The sequence below is a fragment of the Branchiostoma belcheri genome, unplaced genomic scaffold (assembly GCF_001625305.1).
Source record: "Branchiostoma belcheri isolate BF01 breed outbred unplaced genomic scaffold, Haploidv18h27 scaffold13, whole genome shotgun sequence".
Lineage (NCBI taxonomy): Eukaryota > Metazoa > Chordata > Leptocardii > Amphioxiformes > Branchiostomatidae > Branchiostoma > Branchiostoma belcheri.
This window is the reverse complement of record NW_017802713.1, coordinates 1,913,739-1,932,964: the sequence shown is the minus strand read 5'-3', so window position 1 is coordinate 1,932,964 and position 19,226 is coordinate 1,913,739. Positions and strand designations below refer to the sequence as shown.

The 19,226-nt window shown below is 39.7% G+C and overlaps 2 protein-coding genes across 2 annotated transcripts in view; both read right to left on the bottom strand.

Moving 5' to 3' along the window:
- Nucleotides 1-19,226, bottom strand: part of LOC109463681 (calmodulin-like protein 12) — a 43,113-nt gene that overhangs the window by 2,379 nt on the left and 21,508 nt on the right. The window lies entirely within an intron of this gene.
- Nucleotides 5,286-19,190, bottom strand: LOC109463901 (calmodulin-like). Its single transcript, XM_019760786.1, has 8 exons — nucleotides 19,073-19,190; nucleotides 18,254-18,405; nucleotides 16,356-16,487; nucleotides 15,790-15,867; nucleotides 10,902-11,042; nucleotides 9,659-9,793; nucleotides 6,254-6,376; nucleotides 5,286-5,327 (listed from the first exon to the last, which is right to left on the bottom strand). Exons 2-8 carry the CDS (start codon nucleotides 18,401-18,403, stop codon nucleotides 5,286-5,288), a joined length of 801 nt encoding a protein of 266 aa, XP_019616345.1. The 5' UTR covers nucleotides 18,404-18,405; nucleotides 19,073-19,190.

The following is a 19,226-nucleotide window of genomic DNA, read 5'->3' as shown; positions in this document are numbered from 1 at the left end:
TCAGGAATTCTGGGAAGTCTATGGTTCCGTTTCCGTCCGCGTCAACCTCGTTTACCATATCCTACAAACATGTAAATGAATGAATGATGAATCAAAAGGAATCAAAACTTATGTTTAGTCTTTCTCTGTTTAAAGTTCATTTATATCTTTCTAATTGTGTTGTATTTTGAAGTAAATCATCTAAAATAAACGTTTTTGATAGATGAATACTACAAGTCTTAACACTACTGTTAGTGCCCTGCCCCCTGTATAATGGTACGGTCCAAAAAGTGGTCAGTTATTCTAATAACCGACCAATTTTTAGATTACATCCTGATAACCAACGGGGAATGGAGTCTTCTGATTGGTCAAAGTCTTCGTCAGTATTTGGGGCGCAGAACCAAATCAGTTAATTGACTGCACGGAAATGACTTCTGACCTCCGACCCGAGGTCGCATTCGGTTTCCGTTCTAGTAGCGTGCTGTTAGTGCAGCCACTCTAGCAAATCCTCGAAAAAATCCTCCCACCCTCCCACCCGTGGATTTGAAATGTAGTACATTAAAATTTTTACCAAGCCCAGCACCTGTATTGTCATCTTGAGTGAGAGTGCAGATAATTTGGCTATATGATGACTTTTATTGCTCGACAGTTGTACAGGGTACAACTGACAATGACAATGGGATCATTACAATCATATAGTCTATTCCTGGAAACCATGACTACATATATATATAGATATGAACGTAAATTGCCAATAGACATGATGTACGTTAAATATTATTCTGTCTATCACAATTATTTCTCTCTTTTCTAAAGGGCTACATACATACTGACCTAGGTACGTAGATATGGAGTTGGGACATGACATAAGTAGATTAAAATTGTCTATGCTTGCTTTCTTTTGATTTGAACTGTCCTTAAGGACCCCTAGAGAACGTTATTCTTAATTCGAGATTTATTTATAACTTGTGTTATCATGTATCGTAACGTTATTCATTTTCCTTCCCTTTGCTTTTTATGACTGGACAGAGATATGTAACTCTTTTGATTGTACGAGCCAATTACCAAGCAAAAGTTGTCTCTATGAAACACTAACAATTTTTAGCTTTAAAAAGTTCTAAAGGACAAATCTCTTGATCGACATAATCATGTAATTAGGCCACGGCAAGTAATTTTTATGGATGACATCAGCGTGCGCATTAATTTTCGCCTGATTTTGGAAAAAAAACAAGAAATTTTGTTGCCTTCTGACAGTAGCCACCATGCCGAAAATGGGCAAAGATGTCTGTTGCCATACCGGAAGGTGGATGGCAGATAACTATGAATAGAGGAGACAAGAAAAGGCTCTGATTTAATGTTTTGTTTCTTACTTTGATGCAGTGATGTGTGATGTTCCCACTGAATCAAAACCATTTGTACAATGGTTGAGTCAAAATTTTAAAATGTAGGAACTTTTGTTTTTTTCGCCCGCTCGCATTAGATTTGGAGTCTGCGGAGGATGTCATCCATAAAATTTACTTGCTGTGGCCTTACTGATCACTTTGTCTGGCCTTCCTGTGATCGTGTTTTCCTGTTCTGGTTCCTGTTCTGCATACTAAAGCTTATCATCAGTCAAATCATGTCCATATAGATATTCAAAGAGTATCATAATAAACAAAAGTTAAGATCAAAATAAAACCATACCTGAAGCTCAGCTTCAGTTGGATTCTGTCCCAGCGATCTCATGACAGTTCCCAGCTCCTTTGTAGTGATGTTGCCATCCCCATTTTTGTCGAACAAAGAGAAGGCCTCCTTGAACTCAGCGATCTGCTCCTCGGTCATTCTCTCAGCTCCCTTTGCCTGTTGAAACGTTAGAATATACATCAAAAGTCAATAAAAAAAGGGAAAATATACATGCACTGCAACACATGCACATTTTAATTCTGATGTATTTGTTATCTTGTCATGTTTACCGAAGGAAAGCATATTGTTTTGTCTGTTTCCTCTTCTTCTTCTTCTCCAAACCAATAAGGTCAATGACCTGAACCAGAAAGTCTATCACCATGGTAACTAGTGTTGGGTTACATCATGTTGCAATTCTATAGCAGGAGGGATTTAGACTCCTGTCTGAGCATGTATAAGAATGTATCTGAGTAAGAATCAACAGAGCAGACCCTATGGGAAGGTAAACATCATGCATTTGCTTTGAAAATGTTACCGTTCTAGTTTTTATTGTTATTCCATTATTGCCTTGGCTACAACAAGTAAATACGATAGGGTATCGATATTTGGTCTTACTTGGCCTTGGTGACATATTGTGATAACAGTTACAGATTAGTATCACGATTTTACAACATAACAATAAATAAAACTTGAGACTCTTTGAGCTTTAACGAGTCCAATGTGATTTCAGGGTGGAAAAGCAAATTCTGACATGATGAGGAAATCTGTGTGATATTAACATTTACTGCAATTTCTTAGCACAAGTCAGCGTTTCATACTTGAAGCATTTGATATAGAGTTCCAGCTACTTGGGAGTCCCTTTACTTTTGCTACGACAAATGAATAGCTAGAACCAGCTTTAAAATAGTTTAATACGATACGAAACAACCTTTTTTCCGTCTGCGACATCGCATTTTGCTTCACAGATATCAGTAAAATCATTCTTTATTCGCAAATAAGAAAAAGAGTCCAGGTCACTTCGGCCTAATTAACTAACCGAGCATGCTATGAGATAGGATTGTTGCAACATACATGCAACACTGAAAATGACATGAAAACCCAGTTACACTGCCCTAAATTGGCTTTTGATGGCTTTGAGATTGACACGCTCATTATACTTGAGAGGAAGATGAATTAGTTGACAAAGACAGTATAATCTTTATCGTCTGGATTTTGTGCTTGACACACAGCTATGAGATAGGATTGTTGCAAGATACAACACTAAAAATGACATGAAAATCCAGTTACAGTGCCCTGAATTGGCTTTTGATGGCTTTATGATTGATACGCTTATGCTTGAGAGGAAGATACATTGCTTGACAAAGACTGTAAAATGTTAGTCGTCTTGCTTTTGTGCTTGACACACATCCAATATGGTGGCAACACTAAGCATGTCAGACAAAACTCGTCCGACAAGTTGTAACAGCCGTCGCGTTGTGGCAGTGATCACCCCTGTTTCACAGCATGCAACAAGTTACAAACACAACTCTAGAAGTACAATACATACCCTTCCAGCCATGGTTGTTCCAGTACACGTTTAGGAGACGGAAGTTTCGGTGGAATAAAAGCTGTAGATAGACAGAGATGTCTCAAATGTTCACGTGTTCACGGTTCACTCGTTCTTAGTTTGACCCCACCTCTTTTTAAAAACACTCCCTTGTCCTTGTAGTAGCGACGCCTAAGGGATAATTGGGACAAAAGGTCATAGTTGAATCTCTGTGTACTATCAAGGAGTTTTAGCCTACCTATCAATAGCCTGGTATCCAATCTGATCGTGGTCGTAACACTCCTACCGGGACGGCCTGTTGCACTGGGCGGGGGAAGCTATTAGAGCCCCCGAAGACACAGCCAGCCTGAACACCCCAACAGCCCCAATCACGTAAGACTGGATACCAGGCTAATCCATCCACATGCCCATTGGTGTTTACTTACGTTTACCCCATATGTACTGGTTCTGATTTCCCCACTTCGGATACAAGTAAAGAAAAATGTATATTCCAGCCTTTGATAAACCAATTCTAACTACTCATACAGCCTCATACATTAATATACAATTACTAAGAAGCGAAAGGAAGTTAAAAAGACTAGAATTCATTAGACGTACGCGTTTATATATACATGTAATAGTTATATTTATATGTATTTGTTTATGTATATGTATAATGTGACCTGTGCTTACTTCAGTGGGGCAAAAATATACAATAAAGGTCTTCATTCATTCATGTTCTGCCTGGAGCTAAGTTGTTGAAAACAAAACCCCGTTGAAATGCCCCGACGTGCGGTGATGGTCCTGGGCGGGCGGGCAACACACCCAACGCCGTAGAGATACCAGGGAGCCTACGATGAAATAATTACCAGGCTAGTGATCGACTTAAAAGGCTACACTTACAAACTTAGGTTGAGCAAGTCTGTAGCATAATTCGTGTCGTGTCTGTAGCACATCCCATTTTATTTGGTGTTCAGCTCTTAAAGGTGTAATTGTTCTAGTGAAAGGCAGGTCATTTTGCTGTTTCACGTATGTCGTACATCCATTTGTTCTTACCTATCCAGTCCTCTGTTGTTGTGAACAGCGATTATGTTCGCCCAATTACACAGGGGACGATACGTTATTCCACTGCCGTCGGTTAGCCTTTTTTTTGCTACATCTACCTCACATTGAACAGGGCTACGAGTACGTCATGGATATTCTTACCTCCAACATGAGGCTATTGTGTGTGATTACGAAGCCAATCAAGTGTTAATACTTGTGAAGGTGTTGTACCACAACCTCATCGACAGAGGGAGCTTCTGCACAGGGACACTGCACATCTACCATGAAGAGACGCGTGTCAGACAGAGTTATATTGACAGATTTGCGATAGCAAAATCTCTTTATTGCCAAGCTTTCGAGACAAAGATCAACAATTCTATTCAAACAAAGCACAAATGGCGACGAAACCATGGCAGAAAATCGAAACATATTTTCCTTAATTTGTAGGTACGCTACATGTTTCTACACCGACACTTAGGCCATGTTGATTTGATTATATGGATGACATCCTCCGGGAGCCCCAAAACTGATGCGCGCGTGCGAATAAAAAAAAGTTTTGCAAAAAAAAAAAAATTCATTATGAAATCTACGTGGTCATGAGGGTTGAGCAAATGGCACAGAATATGGTTTGGCAAATAATCTAGTCTTCAAGTTCATTTCTTTACAATTTCGTCTTTTTTCGTTTGATTTTGGCATTCTACGACATTGGTATAGTTTTTATTAATTTTTTTTGTAACTTATGGTATATTTTTGCTCATTTTGCAACTGTTTTGTACGATTTACAGTATGGTTGAAAACCTTTTTTTTTTGGAAACGGCCGAAAATTCATGCGCGCGCGGATGTCATCCATATAATCAAATCAACATGGCCTTAGTAGTATTACATTGTCGTACAGATTCTAAAGATTACATGCATATATGGCAAGGATCGGCACACACAAAAACAAATGCAAGAAAGTATACGGCCATCGCGACTAATATAGTTACAGCTAACACAACTAACAATAACTGTATACGCAAGTATATATGCATACATATACTATATGTATATACAGATATTTACAATCTAGGTAGGTTTATTTCTTGCCCATCGTCTTGACGAACTCTTGATAGCTGATCTAAAGAGAAAATTATAAATAAAACAGTAAGTTGGGAATACAAAAAGCCTTCACAATTCCAATTTTTATCTGTAACATCATTACAAAGTCTAATTTCAATATAGGTCTAGTAAATTCACATTTCTTCAGCATTATTTGAACTTTTCCTTGTTGCAACATCTGCTGTATATATATATGTAACGTTAACGTTACACACTAGATGTTGCAAAATTTATAAAATGCTTTGTGTACTGTAGTATAGAATTTCATAGCGTAAGAGAATTTTCATTTATCCATTCATTCATTCATTTACTCAATCATTAATTCATTTGTTCGTTTATTCATTTATTCATTTGTTTATTCGTTCATTTGTTCATGTTTATTTGTTCATTCATTAAAACCCTTGTCCTGCTGTGCGCAACATATGTCGCGCGGCACATACAGTACCATCTATATAACACTAATCTATATAGGTACGATTTGGGGGTATTTCTCGTGCAACGCATCACACCGCAGCGAAACGCAACGAATGCGGAAGTAACTATGCCACTGCAGGGAAAAAATTGGGGGTCTATGATCTGAAATTATTGAAAAATATTGTGCCAGGAATGCCAGCAGGACAAGGGTTAATTTGTTCATTTATTCACTTGTTCATTTTCTCATTTGTTCATTTATTCACTTGTTCATTTGTTCACTTGTTCATTTATTCATTTGTTCATTCAATCGTTCATTCGTTCATTCATTCACTCACTCACTCATTCATTTGTTTATTCATGCAATCGTTCATTCTTTCATTCACTCACTCATTTATTTATTTACTTATTTATTTATTCACTCATTCAACCAATCGTTCATTCATTCACTCACTCACTCACTCAGTCAGTCAGTCACTCACTCACTCATTCATGTATTCATTAATTTACTCATTCATCATTCCCAGTTCTAACCTGTCCATCCCCGTCCCTGTCGGCTTCTCGGATGATCTTCGTCAGCTCTTGTTCCGTCAGCTTCATCCCCAGACCGGACATCACGTGACGCAGCTCCGCTCGGCTGATGAACCCGCTGCCATCCTACATAATGAATAAAGAAAAACACTTTTTACACAACCAAGTCTTTTATTCAGCTGACGTTTCGGTGACCGTCTGTCACCTCCCTCAGGACAATTCTGACTGGTTCACATTGCACTGCAGCACAGGTGTCGCTGCTATAGATGCATTACCAAATGTACAATATTTACATATCTTCACGTATACGTAGTTACAACAACTGTATTAACAATGCGATCCCAATCGTACAGGAGTTAAATATATACATAATTGTGGTCAGTTACTAAACAAAAGACGTTACAGAGAACAGATTCCACAATGCGGTTCCAAACGTACAGGGGTGTAATCCTTCATAATGTTGGGCAACAAGAGAAGCATTACACTAGAAAGGCCAATATTTGCTGTGGAGCAAATACAGCGATGGGTTCACCACATTTTACGACATGGCAGGGAAAGAATGAGAAACACAAGGGAAAACAATGATTTACATTGATATAACTATAATATGAAGTAAAATACAACTAAAACAACAGTTGGATAGCTATTCCCTACTTTATTGGTTAGGATTTTTAATTGCATAATGCAAACTGTTGATTTTCAAAATAAATAAATAAAAAACGTCCATGCTCCGCATTCCAATGCTGGAGCAGGAAAGCTTGAAATACCTACCAAAACACTTGAATACAGACATACTGTCAGTATGGAAATGCTCTGTGCAGGTGTTAATCAAGTTAAATCCCAACAGCCAATCAGCAAGAAATGCTCTGTGCAGGTGGAAATGCTCTGTGCAGGTGTTAATCAAGTTAAATCCCAACAGCCAATCAGCAAGAAGTATAGAGGAAAGCTGCATGCCTATTGGTTGATGCCCTGCATTCCATTGTGATGACTCATGCCCAAACGTGGTAAACAAGGCACACTAACACAGTAATACATTTGCTATAACACAGCCAAAAAACTCAAATAAAACCATTCTAAAAGCCTGTATCACAATAATTTAAAAAACGCCTAGGGGTATTTGCCCACTGTACCTCCATACCAAATTTCAGGACCTTGGGCCCTAAAATGAAGAAGCTGAATCCATTTAAAAAATGGCAGGAGAAGGAGGAGGAGGAGGAGGAGAAACATCAGAAAAAGCAATATGGGTTCACCACCACTTCGTGGTGTGGTGAACCCATAACAAGGTACCATTGTACAATGTACACCCCCGCATGTGTGCTTAGAATGGTATGACCCAGTCGGTTCTAGTGTTGTCTATTATTGTTGTGCTATCCCTCTCCTGGATACTGTCTCATCCCTGTGATTATTACACTAGCATTGGGGTCATATGGACGTGTGCTTTCAAACGTCGATGATGATGCATTGTAATTACGCCCCTGTCCTTGATGCTGAAATGTGCCAAAGTAAGAACTATCCAAATTTACTAAGAAAAACGGGGCCCCATTGAATATTTGATATAGGTGCAAGTGTAATTACATGTAATTCCGCTTTCTACAGGAGTACATGCCACAAACAGGCTAGTTTAAAGTTTGGGATACTTTAGGGCAAAGTAGAAGTATGCAGTTTGGTTGGAAGGTACACTTTATCGAAAATTTACGTATTTCGCAATACTTCAAATAATCGACAATATACATATACTAGATAGGGTGCGGTGCATTAACCTAGCGTTCTGGTTTACGTTTTGTACAAAAAATGACTGGAGAAAAAAGACCAATTGCAGATAGTTATGTGGAATTATCAAGCCTCCTGCACAAACCTTCTGGTTGGCTGGGAGTTTATTTAGGCTGATGTGTGCTGTTTTCTGTTGTTGTTTTTTTTAATATTCCAACAACATGTAATCACAAGACGTGGTGGGGAGACACTCAATTTTTTAATACGTATATTATGCCGCCACCAACACAGGGAACAATACAATACTCGTTTTCACCTGAGCGAAGTGAGGAAAGTCGTGTTAAGTGCCTTTCCCAAGGGCACAACATCGTTGGCATGTCAGGACTCGAACCCGGGACCTCTTGGTTCCAAGTCGAGCACTCATGACCACATGACCCCACCATATGTTTTCTGATTGCAGCACGTCGGCAGAACGTACTGCGACTGCGCAGAACCCTGCATTTTCGCGTTTTTCGTTGGGTTTTTGGTCAACGTTGCATCAGAATTTTGGCTGTTGCAGAGTATATTCTTTCCAACATAACATTTGGAAACTACTGTCGAAATGCTAACCTTATATGAGCGAATACAACCTTATATGAGACGTTCTACCGAAGTGCTATGTACAATACATTAAGGGTTTCACGCAGGTGCAGTACGTTCTGCCGACGTGCTTCTGATTGCTCGCGTGTTAATCATAATGTGACCAGGCCTCATTATATTGGTACATCAACCATGGAGACACATGTACATTAGAACACATGAGTGATCAGCAAACAGGGCAGATACATGTGAGACTATGATAATACGTACTGTCCTTGGTGCTGAATGGGACCCTAAACAAAGACCAGCGCTAGATATTCTACACTATCTCAGTTTAAAGCAGGCTTGAAACATATGTCATATGGAACCTGACCTCGGACCTCCATTTCCTTGATTTTCGTGTTTTTGACCTTTGATGATGATGATGATGATGACCTTTGATCATGACCTTTGATCACGATGATGATGATGATGACCTTTGAATGGCTTGGACTTTGAGTATAGGACTATGACTCTGTTTTGACGCATCGGACTTTTATGTTACTGTATGTTGTACACTCTTGTCTTACTGTATGTAACGATGTCTTGTGTAATTATGCTGGGGCCCCTTGGAAAACAGCTAATGTAAGCTGAATGGGGCAACCCAGCCGTCTTATGATGTAATAAATAAATAAATTCAGAAGATCTACGCATCTTCACGGTCGGCAGCTGAGGAACTCGCTCCAGTACTCCCAGGCCAGAGGGATCAAAAAATACACCAAGAGTGCGAAGCCGATGTTGGCTAAACTCCTCAATGGACTATAAACTGAACTGTTATGAACTGTTTTGATTCGAGAGTTTCACCTTTAACGATTCCGCACAATGATGTTTTTGATATTATTGATGTCGAACCACCTCGCTATATTTATAGTATGGAAAACCATGTCGCCAATTATTGAATGTTACTTCTATATACTTGTATATGTATTATATTAGCCTACAGTGTCAGTTTTACTGAGTATGTGGAATGTAAAATTCGGCGCAATTCAGTGCATACTGCAAGGCCGATTTGTGTCGTGTTTTTAGCAATAAACCATTTACTAGTACATGAGGCCAAGTGCTATCAAGCTATAATGTTACCTTGTCGAAAGCACGAAATGCATCCAGAAGTTCTTTTTCGGTTTTTTCTTTGGTGCTCGTTCGCTCCATCAGGCGTAGGAATTCCGAAAAGTTGGTGGTGCCGTCTCCGTCCAAGTCAACCTTGTTTATCATATCCTACAAAATATCATATGTAAAATCAGAGGTGCAGTGGGTTTTGAATAAATTCCCACCCGTTGTTAGAACTGCATCATCTATACAGCAATTCAAAACATTGTGTGTATACATCGATGAAGGTTAGACATCCAGGTAATAAGATACGCCAAAAAGCAGTTACTCAAGCAACTGGATATGATCGATTTTGGAAAGGGTCAGACGTTTTAGCTAGTTTCTTTTTGGACTTCCAACAAATTGTCTTCACTTATTTGCATATCAATCAATAGTTTGTGCTTATAAAACGTTAACTTGCATTTCTCCTCTGGTCTCTCAGTCACTGACGAAAGCTAGTGGATACTAGCTGAAACGTCTGACCGTTTCCAAAATCATATCTATATATGTTATATAGTTGCTTGAGTAACTATTGTGTGCATAGTTGCGTGGCCTCTGACGACCTGGAATGACCTCGATTACGGTTTACGATTGTGATATTGAAGTTTTATTATGTCTTGTCTAGTATATATTGTCTTGTATGTGTGTACCCAGGGTCACTCTGTAAAGCAGTGCTAAGCCACTGAGTAATGTACCCTGGTTAAAGAACACAGAAAATAAATAAATCCATTAGTAATTTTTCATCTGTTTGTATATCTTCACATCAACCTTATGAACCATTCTGGAGTGTAGCCAAACATGTCTAAGGCCACACCAAGTAAATTTTATGGATGACATCCTTTGCAGACTCCAAATCTAATGCGAGCGGGCGAAAAAAAACAAGGCGGGCCAAAAAACAAGGTTCCTACATTATACAATTTTGACTCAATCATTGTACGAATGGCTTTTATTCGGTGGGAACATCACATATACACAGCCATCATTGCATCAAAGTAAGAAACAAAACATTAGATCAGAGCCTTTTCTCCTCGATCTTGTCTCCTGTCTTCATAGTTATCTGCCATTCACCTTCCGGCATGGCAACAGACATCTTGGCCTATTTTTGGCATGGTGACCACTGTCAGAAGGCAACAAAATTTCTTGTTTTTTTTTTCTCCAAAATCAGGCGAAAATTAATGCGCGCGTCAATGTCATCCATAAAAATTACTTGCTGTGGCCTAACTATGACACCCCGTACCCGAAGCTCGGAGTCGGTTGGGTTCTGACCCAGGGCTCTCAGGACGTTTCCCAGCTCCGCTGTGGTGATGTGTCCGTCGCCGTTCTGGTCAAACATCGAGAAAACCTGCATGAACTCAGCAATCTGTTCCTCTGTCAGTTGCTCAGTGCTCATTCTTCCCTGTGTATATGAGAGTGCCAAAGTGTTATACAGTACTGTACTAATAATTACTAATCATGCAAGAAGTAGCTGAATTTATTCTTAAAATCGTTGATTTGCCATTCGGTTTTGTTTTTTTCTGTTTTTGAAAGTGAATCGTGCCTCAGATACGAACATTAGGGTTAGACATCCAGGTAATAAGATACGCCAAAAAAAAACAGATACTCAGAGTCACTGACGAAAAGTAGTGGATGCTACCTGAAACGTCTGACCGTTTCCGAAATCATGTCCAGTTGCCTGAGTAACTGTTTTTTTTTGGCATTCATTAGATACACGTGATATACATTGACTTATAAAAACGAGTACGTAGCGACAAGTGTTTTGTTATTGTCATGCCCCTAATAACTATTTTGTACAAGGACAACTTTTCTAGAATATCGTCCATTTTGTGTTATAATTACCAATGAATTATTAAACATGCAGGCTGTGATCACATCAATGGCGACAAAGATCAAAAGAATTCCAGGGTGATGTGAGGTTACAAGGTGCAAATTTTCGATATGGCACTCATGTATCTAGAGAAGACAACTTATTTTTGTAGACGTAGTTTGATAACACGCTAATGCTTTAATGCCATATTTAGATACATTGTATATTCAATCTGAGATAGTGTCAGCGTCCATAATACTGACACAAATATTTTGTTCACTGCAATTCCTTATTAAATACAGCGTCGTTTACAACCTCTGTACATTTATACTGTCTTTTTTTTTTCTACTGTCACCAGTTAATATAAAAAAAAGGTACGGAAAAATTAACATTTTCGTATTTACAGAATGTCATATTTTGAGAACAAATCCAAAGATATAGCTTCTAAGCTAGCCTCATTTCAACAGCAAGGAATTGCATAATCTTCGAAATATGTACATAGATAACTATTATATATAGATTCAAAATTCTGTTGTACACTATTTTTTCTAAGATTCGTTGTCACTTATTTACAATACACGTGTGTAAAAAGAGGTCATATTGGATTTTAGGAGAACCCACTCAATAAACCCTTAGGTTTCTTGGGTTCTCCCGCACATTTGGTTGTACATATTCATTACATACTGTTTTCATTTTTATGTGCAAACTGAAATAAACAAATAAACAAATATACAATATCTGTAGTACCTTTGCTCCAGCCATAGCGATGGATAGGATGTGTAGTCACAAACGTGAGTAGAGATATTACGGGTATATGTTGTGTTCACGGTTCACTCGTCAATGTGAAGACACCCTGATCGTTCTGCTATATTAAAAACCATGCGATGATTATATAGCAACATTGTTTATTAGCAACCAAACCACGTGTTGCTGAAATTCATCATTCATAATTCATGAGACGTGCTCCAAGCAAAACTCAGCAGGTGGATACCTTCTTGTTGGCGACGCCTTTGGGGCGGAGGCATTTGTGTAAGTACTACGATCGCTTTGAAAGAATTCAAAAAAATTGCACGAATGCATTCCCTAGGGAATTGGCTTTGAGGTAGCCTTCGGCCATGTGTTTTTTTGACCAAGCAGGTAACTTACACCGGGTGCCCACGTGCCACCCATCCGGCTGCCTGGCATGATTAATTACTGGTCATCTGTCTTCTCCCCACACCATGGACAGAGAGCACAGCTGAATCTGACATTCGAATTCCCTCCCCAAGAATATTTAGGCCGGCTGATTCCTCCTATTTGTGTATTTGGTATATTGCCCCACACCTCCTCCACCCATCCTGTAAATTTCACTACGTGCATAGGATAAGATAAGGAAATCTGTTTTTCATATAATTGTAATGTAGATTGCTAGCTCCACCACATGAAATAATATATATCATTCAGTCGTCGCCTTGGCAATGATTTTTATTGCCTCAGTCTTGTTTGCTTCTGTTGTCCTTGTTTTCGTTTGCCTAGATCGCAGTACTAGTGAGTCAAACGTTTTTGGCACTACTCAGTATATAGTAGAGGGGATCCATTCCTCAAGCTACCGACATCTTGCACACGCAGTCGTCCCTCAGTAAGACATCTGGAGCAGCATAGTTACCTCCGGCGTAGCGGCAGAGTGCTCGACTCGGAAACAAGAGGTCCCGGGTTCGAGTCCTGACATGCCACCGATCTTGTTCCCTTGGGAATGGCACTTTACACGACTTTCCTCAAACTCCGTATTTGAAGACATACGCACGTTCCGTGTAAAATGACCGAATTTGGAGTTCGGAGTGTCCAATTTCAGTTCAAACATGTGTAAAGATTTAACGAGAGCTTGTGGTTTATAATAGATGGCCTGTTTGTGAAGACATTGCAATCGTGTCCGTGGTGATTACTGCCTGTGGCTGAGGTCATCACAGGGCACTGGCCACATGTCACTGGCCACATGTCACTGGCCACATGTCACTGGCCTTTAGATTGTGTGACAGCGACATTATGAACGATAAGGTGTAATTTATGATACTTTATGTAAAAAGGAAGACTTCCATCTTACGAACAACTCTGAAACATTGTGATTTTGTGTCTAATTTCATGCATTTTCCAATGACGTTTCCTTGATAGGCCACAACGGCTTAATTCTATGGATGACATCCTTTTAAGAACCCCAAACTAGTGCACGCGGGCGAATAAAAAAAAATTCCGGCAAATATAAAAATGCTACTAAACCACAGGAGTATTCCTGTTATTATGAATTTGCGTCAGTACATAGCGAGTCGCGTCTGTATACGACAAGCCGGCACGCGCTGGCCTTTTGCGGAATTTGTGAACATCATTGTACATATGTACTGAGTTCTTGAGTCGTGGAGCTTCGGTAGCCTGGGTGTCATCCTCCAGAGTTACAACCGGCTCAATATTAACTACCGTGGAATACCCAGGCCTAGACCCAGGCCAGAGGACGTGATTTTTTCTTCTTCTTTTTTTTTGGAGAACAGGCGAAAATTAATACGTGAGGGGATGTCATCCATGAAATAATTCGGTGTGGCCTTATAGTGTTATAGTGTTCGCCAATTTACATCTTTGCTTTTATGTACGACATTACATGACACATTTCAGCAACGCACCCTGTTCGTTTCTTTATTTAAAAAAAAAACAGAAGGCTATCCCAGACATTAACATACAACGTTAATGTTTCAGCATCGTACCCTCTTCGTTTCTACATAGAATGTGACTCTGAAACAAATAACATTCACCAGAACTGTACTTCAACCATGAATAGCACAATTCTTTGATCACAACCATTTATTTCTCACCAGCCGACGTTTCGGTGATCGTCTGTCATCTTCATCAGGGCAATTCTGACTGGTTTACTGTGCACTGACACGAGACGTTACTTGCACTGTGATCTATGTAACACATTTAGTGCACTATGCACCAAGTAACATCTAGTGTCAGTGCACAGAAACCAGTCAGAATTGCCCTGATGAAGATGACAGACGGTCATCGAAACGTCGGCTCGTGAAAAATAAATGGTTGTGATCAAAGAAGTTTGGTATTCATTCGTTTACCAACCTGATGAAATTATTTACGGATGTACTTCAACCATTTTATAAAAAGAAACAGAAGGCGATCCCAGTTAACACGAGGTAGGTTAGTGACCCATGCAGAAGTTACAAAGAAATATTCATCCCATATGACGGCTAAATATGACAACAAAATACATCACAGCTAAGATATACTGCAAAGTGGCGTTAACATGGTATCCTTGTTTGTTTTTTTACAATCTTTTACAATAACAATGTCAAACATAAAGGAAAATTAACCTTAATCTGACCGGGTCACCTAGACACTGTAAACAACACAACTATACAACACCTAGAGCTACATATGATTGTTTGGAAAAACTTCGCCGATATTCCGGAACTCAAGAATCATCTGACGAATGTGGGGCTACTCTTCCTCTTCCTCATGCGAAGCCCTTCAGGAACTCTTCGTAGTTGATCTACATAAAATAAGAAGCGAATGTTTTTTTAAACGAGCCACAGTTAGAACGTAAATTCTAGTACAATGTATTTCAAATATTTCAATCTGATAGAATTAAAGTGATGTTTTGTTTGGTGAATGATTACATGCACATGTTGTAATTGTGAAAAAAGCGGCATTAATTTCTCCACCACGATTCACTAGTTTCCCATCCCCAGAATGCAATGCGAAAATACGGGGGTAACCCTCATTTGCATAGGGCTGGAAGGCATCGATCGGAATGATCCTGTTGACGTGCTTTTCACTGTTTTGAGGTGTTGAGACATTTTATGCTCAACATTGATTAAATTACTATGGGCCGAATCTGACAACAAATAGCAAGCTGTTTAACGTCAACAGGATCATTCCGATGCCTTCCAGTCCTATGCAAATTTCGCATTGCATTCTGGGGATGGGAAACTGGTGGATTGCTCATTGCTAGATTTAAAACATGCTAGCGCCGCCGAGAAGGCTTAACCCTCCTCAAAATTCTATGGGGAGGGGGGATATGACGTTTAGGAGTCTCACATTCCTCCACAAATATACTAGATGTGGGTGACTTTTGTGTAATGCATTATACTGCCGCATGAGGCCTATTGCTGACTCTGTTCGTCACACACAAACAGACGTCCCTGGGAAAGAGAGCGTATTTTCTTCGCATAGCATGCTGGGAGAAGCAAACTACCCTAGGAACGAGGTCGAGTTGATTATTGACGTTTCCAAGCCTTACCCTGCCATCCCCATCCATGTCACAACTCTTTATCATCTCGTCCACCTCTGCATCGGTCAGTTTCTGACCCATTGCGGCCATCCCCTGCTTAATTTCTTCCCTATCGAGGAAGCCGTTGCCATCCTGTAAATTGTTGGTAGAAAAATATTTCATGCAAAGAAAATAAACTGGATCCAAACTATTTTAGGACTTAAAATGATGCAACACATGTTCCTGGCCCTTATCTCTTCCCTCATTACCTCGAAAAAGTGGCTTGCAGGCAGATTTGAGCTTGTGGTAAACAAAGGTTAAAACAAACAAACAAACAAACGGTGTCGCACACGGTCTTCCTAATTTGTTGACTGCAAAAGGAAGGCAATCAGACGTTTCGTGTTAGCCGACTTCATGGCGTGCAAACAAAATTACACCCCAACGACCCTGCCATTGGGAAATTTCAACCATGTACAGTATGGACAGTATGGTGTTGCATTCCAAAACGTGTTCCATTCCAAATCTTGTTTCGGAATTGACCACGTTTTGAAATGCAGGCGCATTCCAGTTCATTTTACTCCAAATCATGATTTGGAATGGAACACGTTTTGGAATAATGCAACACCATGCATCGGCAGTACCTTGTCAAACGTCTTGAAAAGCTCAGACGGTGAACCAAACGTTTCAGACTGTTCCAACATGGCGCGGAATTCGTCGGCGCTCACGGCTCCATCTCCGTCAGTGTCAACACGGGCTACCCAGTCACGGTACTCCTGTAGACAGGGGTGCCACAGTATACAGTGAAATTTTACGAAATACAGCGCAGGTTTACTAGTATAATATAGTGCAATTTTACGGTATACAGTACAATCGTATTAGTTTACAGAAGAAGAAGAACTTTATTGCGCTACAGATATGTAGCGGGTACAACGTATGGCAAAATGATACATACATAGTTTGTGGTGTCAACATACACATATGGTGGTGTTGAGAATATCTAAGTTATTTCTAACAGTTCTACTAACTGTAATAGGAATCTGGTCTGCTTCATAAACAATGTATAACGAAAGAGAGACACTAATTATACTAATCTAACTCTATTAATACAATGTAGTAATAAATTGTGTCAGGAATTAATTACGTTTTCTCCTTTTGACATTGAATTGTGTACAAATTGGCCTATATAAGTGGAAATGTTGACAGGGCATGATAGTAACATATAGAATATCTCTGACATACAGTACAATTTTACGGAATACAGTGCAATTTTACTAGTGACATTGAATGACGTACCCTGGCCCCGGCTTTCCAGGGACGCCGCTGACGGAGCGTACTCACATATTTCTGTGTTTTTCGAGCAAATTTGGACTGTTCTCGTAGATATACCTTTACTCAAATCACTACATACTACACACTGGGCATGGTACTACACAGGGATCATTTCGAATTCGCTCGAAAAAGACGGAAATATGTGAGTCAGCGGCGTCCGCCATCTTGAAACTCAGGGAAAGCAGGGTCCAAGTCACGTGATTCAACGTCACTAGTAAAATTGCACTGTATTCCGTAAAATTGCACTCTGGCACCCCTGGTAGAGGGGGTCATAATTCTCTGTTGGACTTAATGACAACATATTCAAGAATCCAGGGCACATATGGGAATGTGAAACCTGCAACATGATCTGGCAGCCAGGCTGGTTCAATGCCAGTGACTACCAGATCATGTTGCAGGTTGACCTACATTGTACATTTTTTCACCAAGCAAGAAGTCTATATATATACAAGTTATGTCTTCGATAGTGTGTTTGTGTAACATGTCGGCACCCAGGCTGGGCCCAAGGCCGACTTGGTGCGAAAGGACACTCCTTGGAAATCGAAAAAGGGCGATATATGAAACTACCTGTGTCGGAGAGAATTTGTAAATATTGCTCCTCAAATGCAATGGAAGACGAAATTCATTTCATCTCTAACTGTCCCTTTTCTGACGACATCAGAAAACAATTCTTTACCACCGTGTCCAAAATACTCCCTTACTTCCCCACCATTCCCTACCACAAAACAATTACTACTAAAATCAAAGAACCCACATATTATAGAAGAAGTGGGTGAATTCGTCTTCCATTGCCTAAAAAGAAGAAGTCAAATCCAGTAAAACTAGTACCATGTATGTTGTAGAATATAGTATAATGCTAGACGTAGATATAGTCTCACATACCACTGTATTTTCTTTCTTATGTTGTTTGTAACTGCAATTAGCCCTCGGGCATGTATTTGCAACAAACTTTCTATAACTTATAATATCTACACCTGACGAAAGCATATGTTACACGAACTCCAGTTTTATCTAAGGTGATCACGAAAACGGCGCATTCATTATCATTTTCATTCCGTATATTCTGTCTTTTTCTATATTTTGGAGGCTTCGGTGTACCATACATTTACTTGTAATTATTATTTATTTTTCTTACGCCAAAGAAACTGCAGAGCTTTTGCGGAGCTTCATCTGTTAATATATTAGTACTGGGAGAAATCAGAGATAATACCTGTTCCTGTTTCTCGGTCAGATTGACCCCCGAAGCCTTAGCGAAGTCAATCATCTCCTGAGCCGTGACGGTGCCATTGCCGTCCAGATCGTTCTTCATGAATTGTTTGATCTGTTCTTGCTTCTGTTCCTCTGTCAGTTTGCCTGCCATTGCTATATGAGATCGAGAGAAAAATAATCAGACATACAAGTAGGTAAATGTATCAAAGAATGTTTAAACATGTAGTAGTAACATGTTGATTTATTCATATAACATGTGGGTAAATCCATTTGTATTCATAATGTAGTAGTAAACCTTACGAAAGTCGATGTATTACTAGTATTGTTGTGATAAAGATATTTAAAAAATCCGAAGATGTTGATGAATGTTAAAATCTGAAAGGTTTAAATCCTTAAAACCAAGCAAGGCTTTGAAAATTGTTACCGTTCGCAAATGGGTGCTTTTTATTAGCACTGTATCTATTAGCTTAAGTGGTATGGACATGTAATGAGATCACATGGACTGTCGAAAACAATCCTTCAAGGTACAGTAAAAGGAGCAAGAAAAAGGGGAAGGCAGAAGAAAAAATGGGCGCGACAATATCCAAGAATGGACAGGAAAATAACCTGCGGAAACCCTAACTCTAGCTCACAGCCGAGAGGGATGGCGGCAGATGGTCAGACACTCCACCATGCAGTGCCCCCACGACCCTGGCCTGGGTCTGACCATCTGGTGGAGTGTCTGACCATCTAGGGACCAAGGGACCAAGGTACCGACCAAATGGCAATCTATCACAACTCTATCCCCTAGAACACTGTTGTAGAAAGAACGAGAACATACCGTCTTCAGTAGATCTACAGATGACGAGATGATGAGAATGAGCTCAGATACTGCTGGAGGAAAGAGGGCAGGGTCGGACACACTCACCCACTCAGTCTGTGTGTTTTGTACGACTGAAGGAGTGAGGGCTATTTATAAAGATCTATATTGGTAC

What these genes read in the sequence shown, in the direction of transcription:
- LOC109463901 (XM_019760786.1), bottom strand. Translation starts at nt 18,403, where the DNA reads ATGGCAGGCAAACTGACAGAGGAACAGAAGCAAGAACAGATCAAACAA. An exon ending in TTTTCAAGACGTTTGACAAG is followed by an intron (nt 15,868 to 16,355) that starts GTACTGCCGATG and finishes AACAATTTACAG; the next exon opens with GATGGCAACGGCTTCCTCGA. An exon ending in CATTTCGTGCTTTCGACAAG is followed by an intron (nt 6,377 to 9,658) that starts GTAACATTATAG and finishes TTCATTATGTAG; the next exon opens with GATGGCAGCGGGTTCATCAG.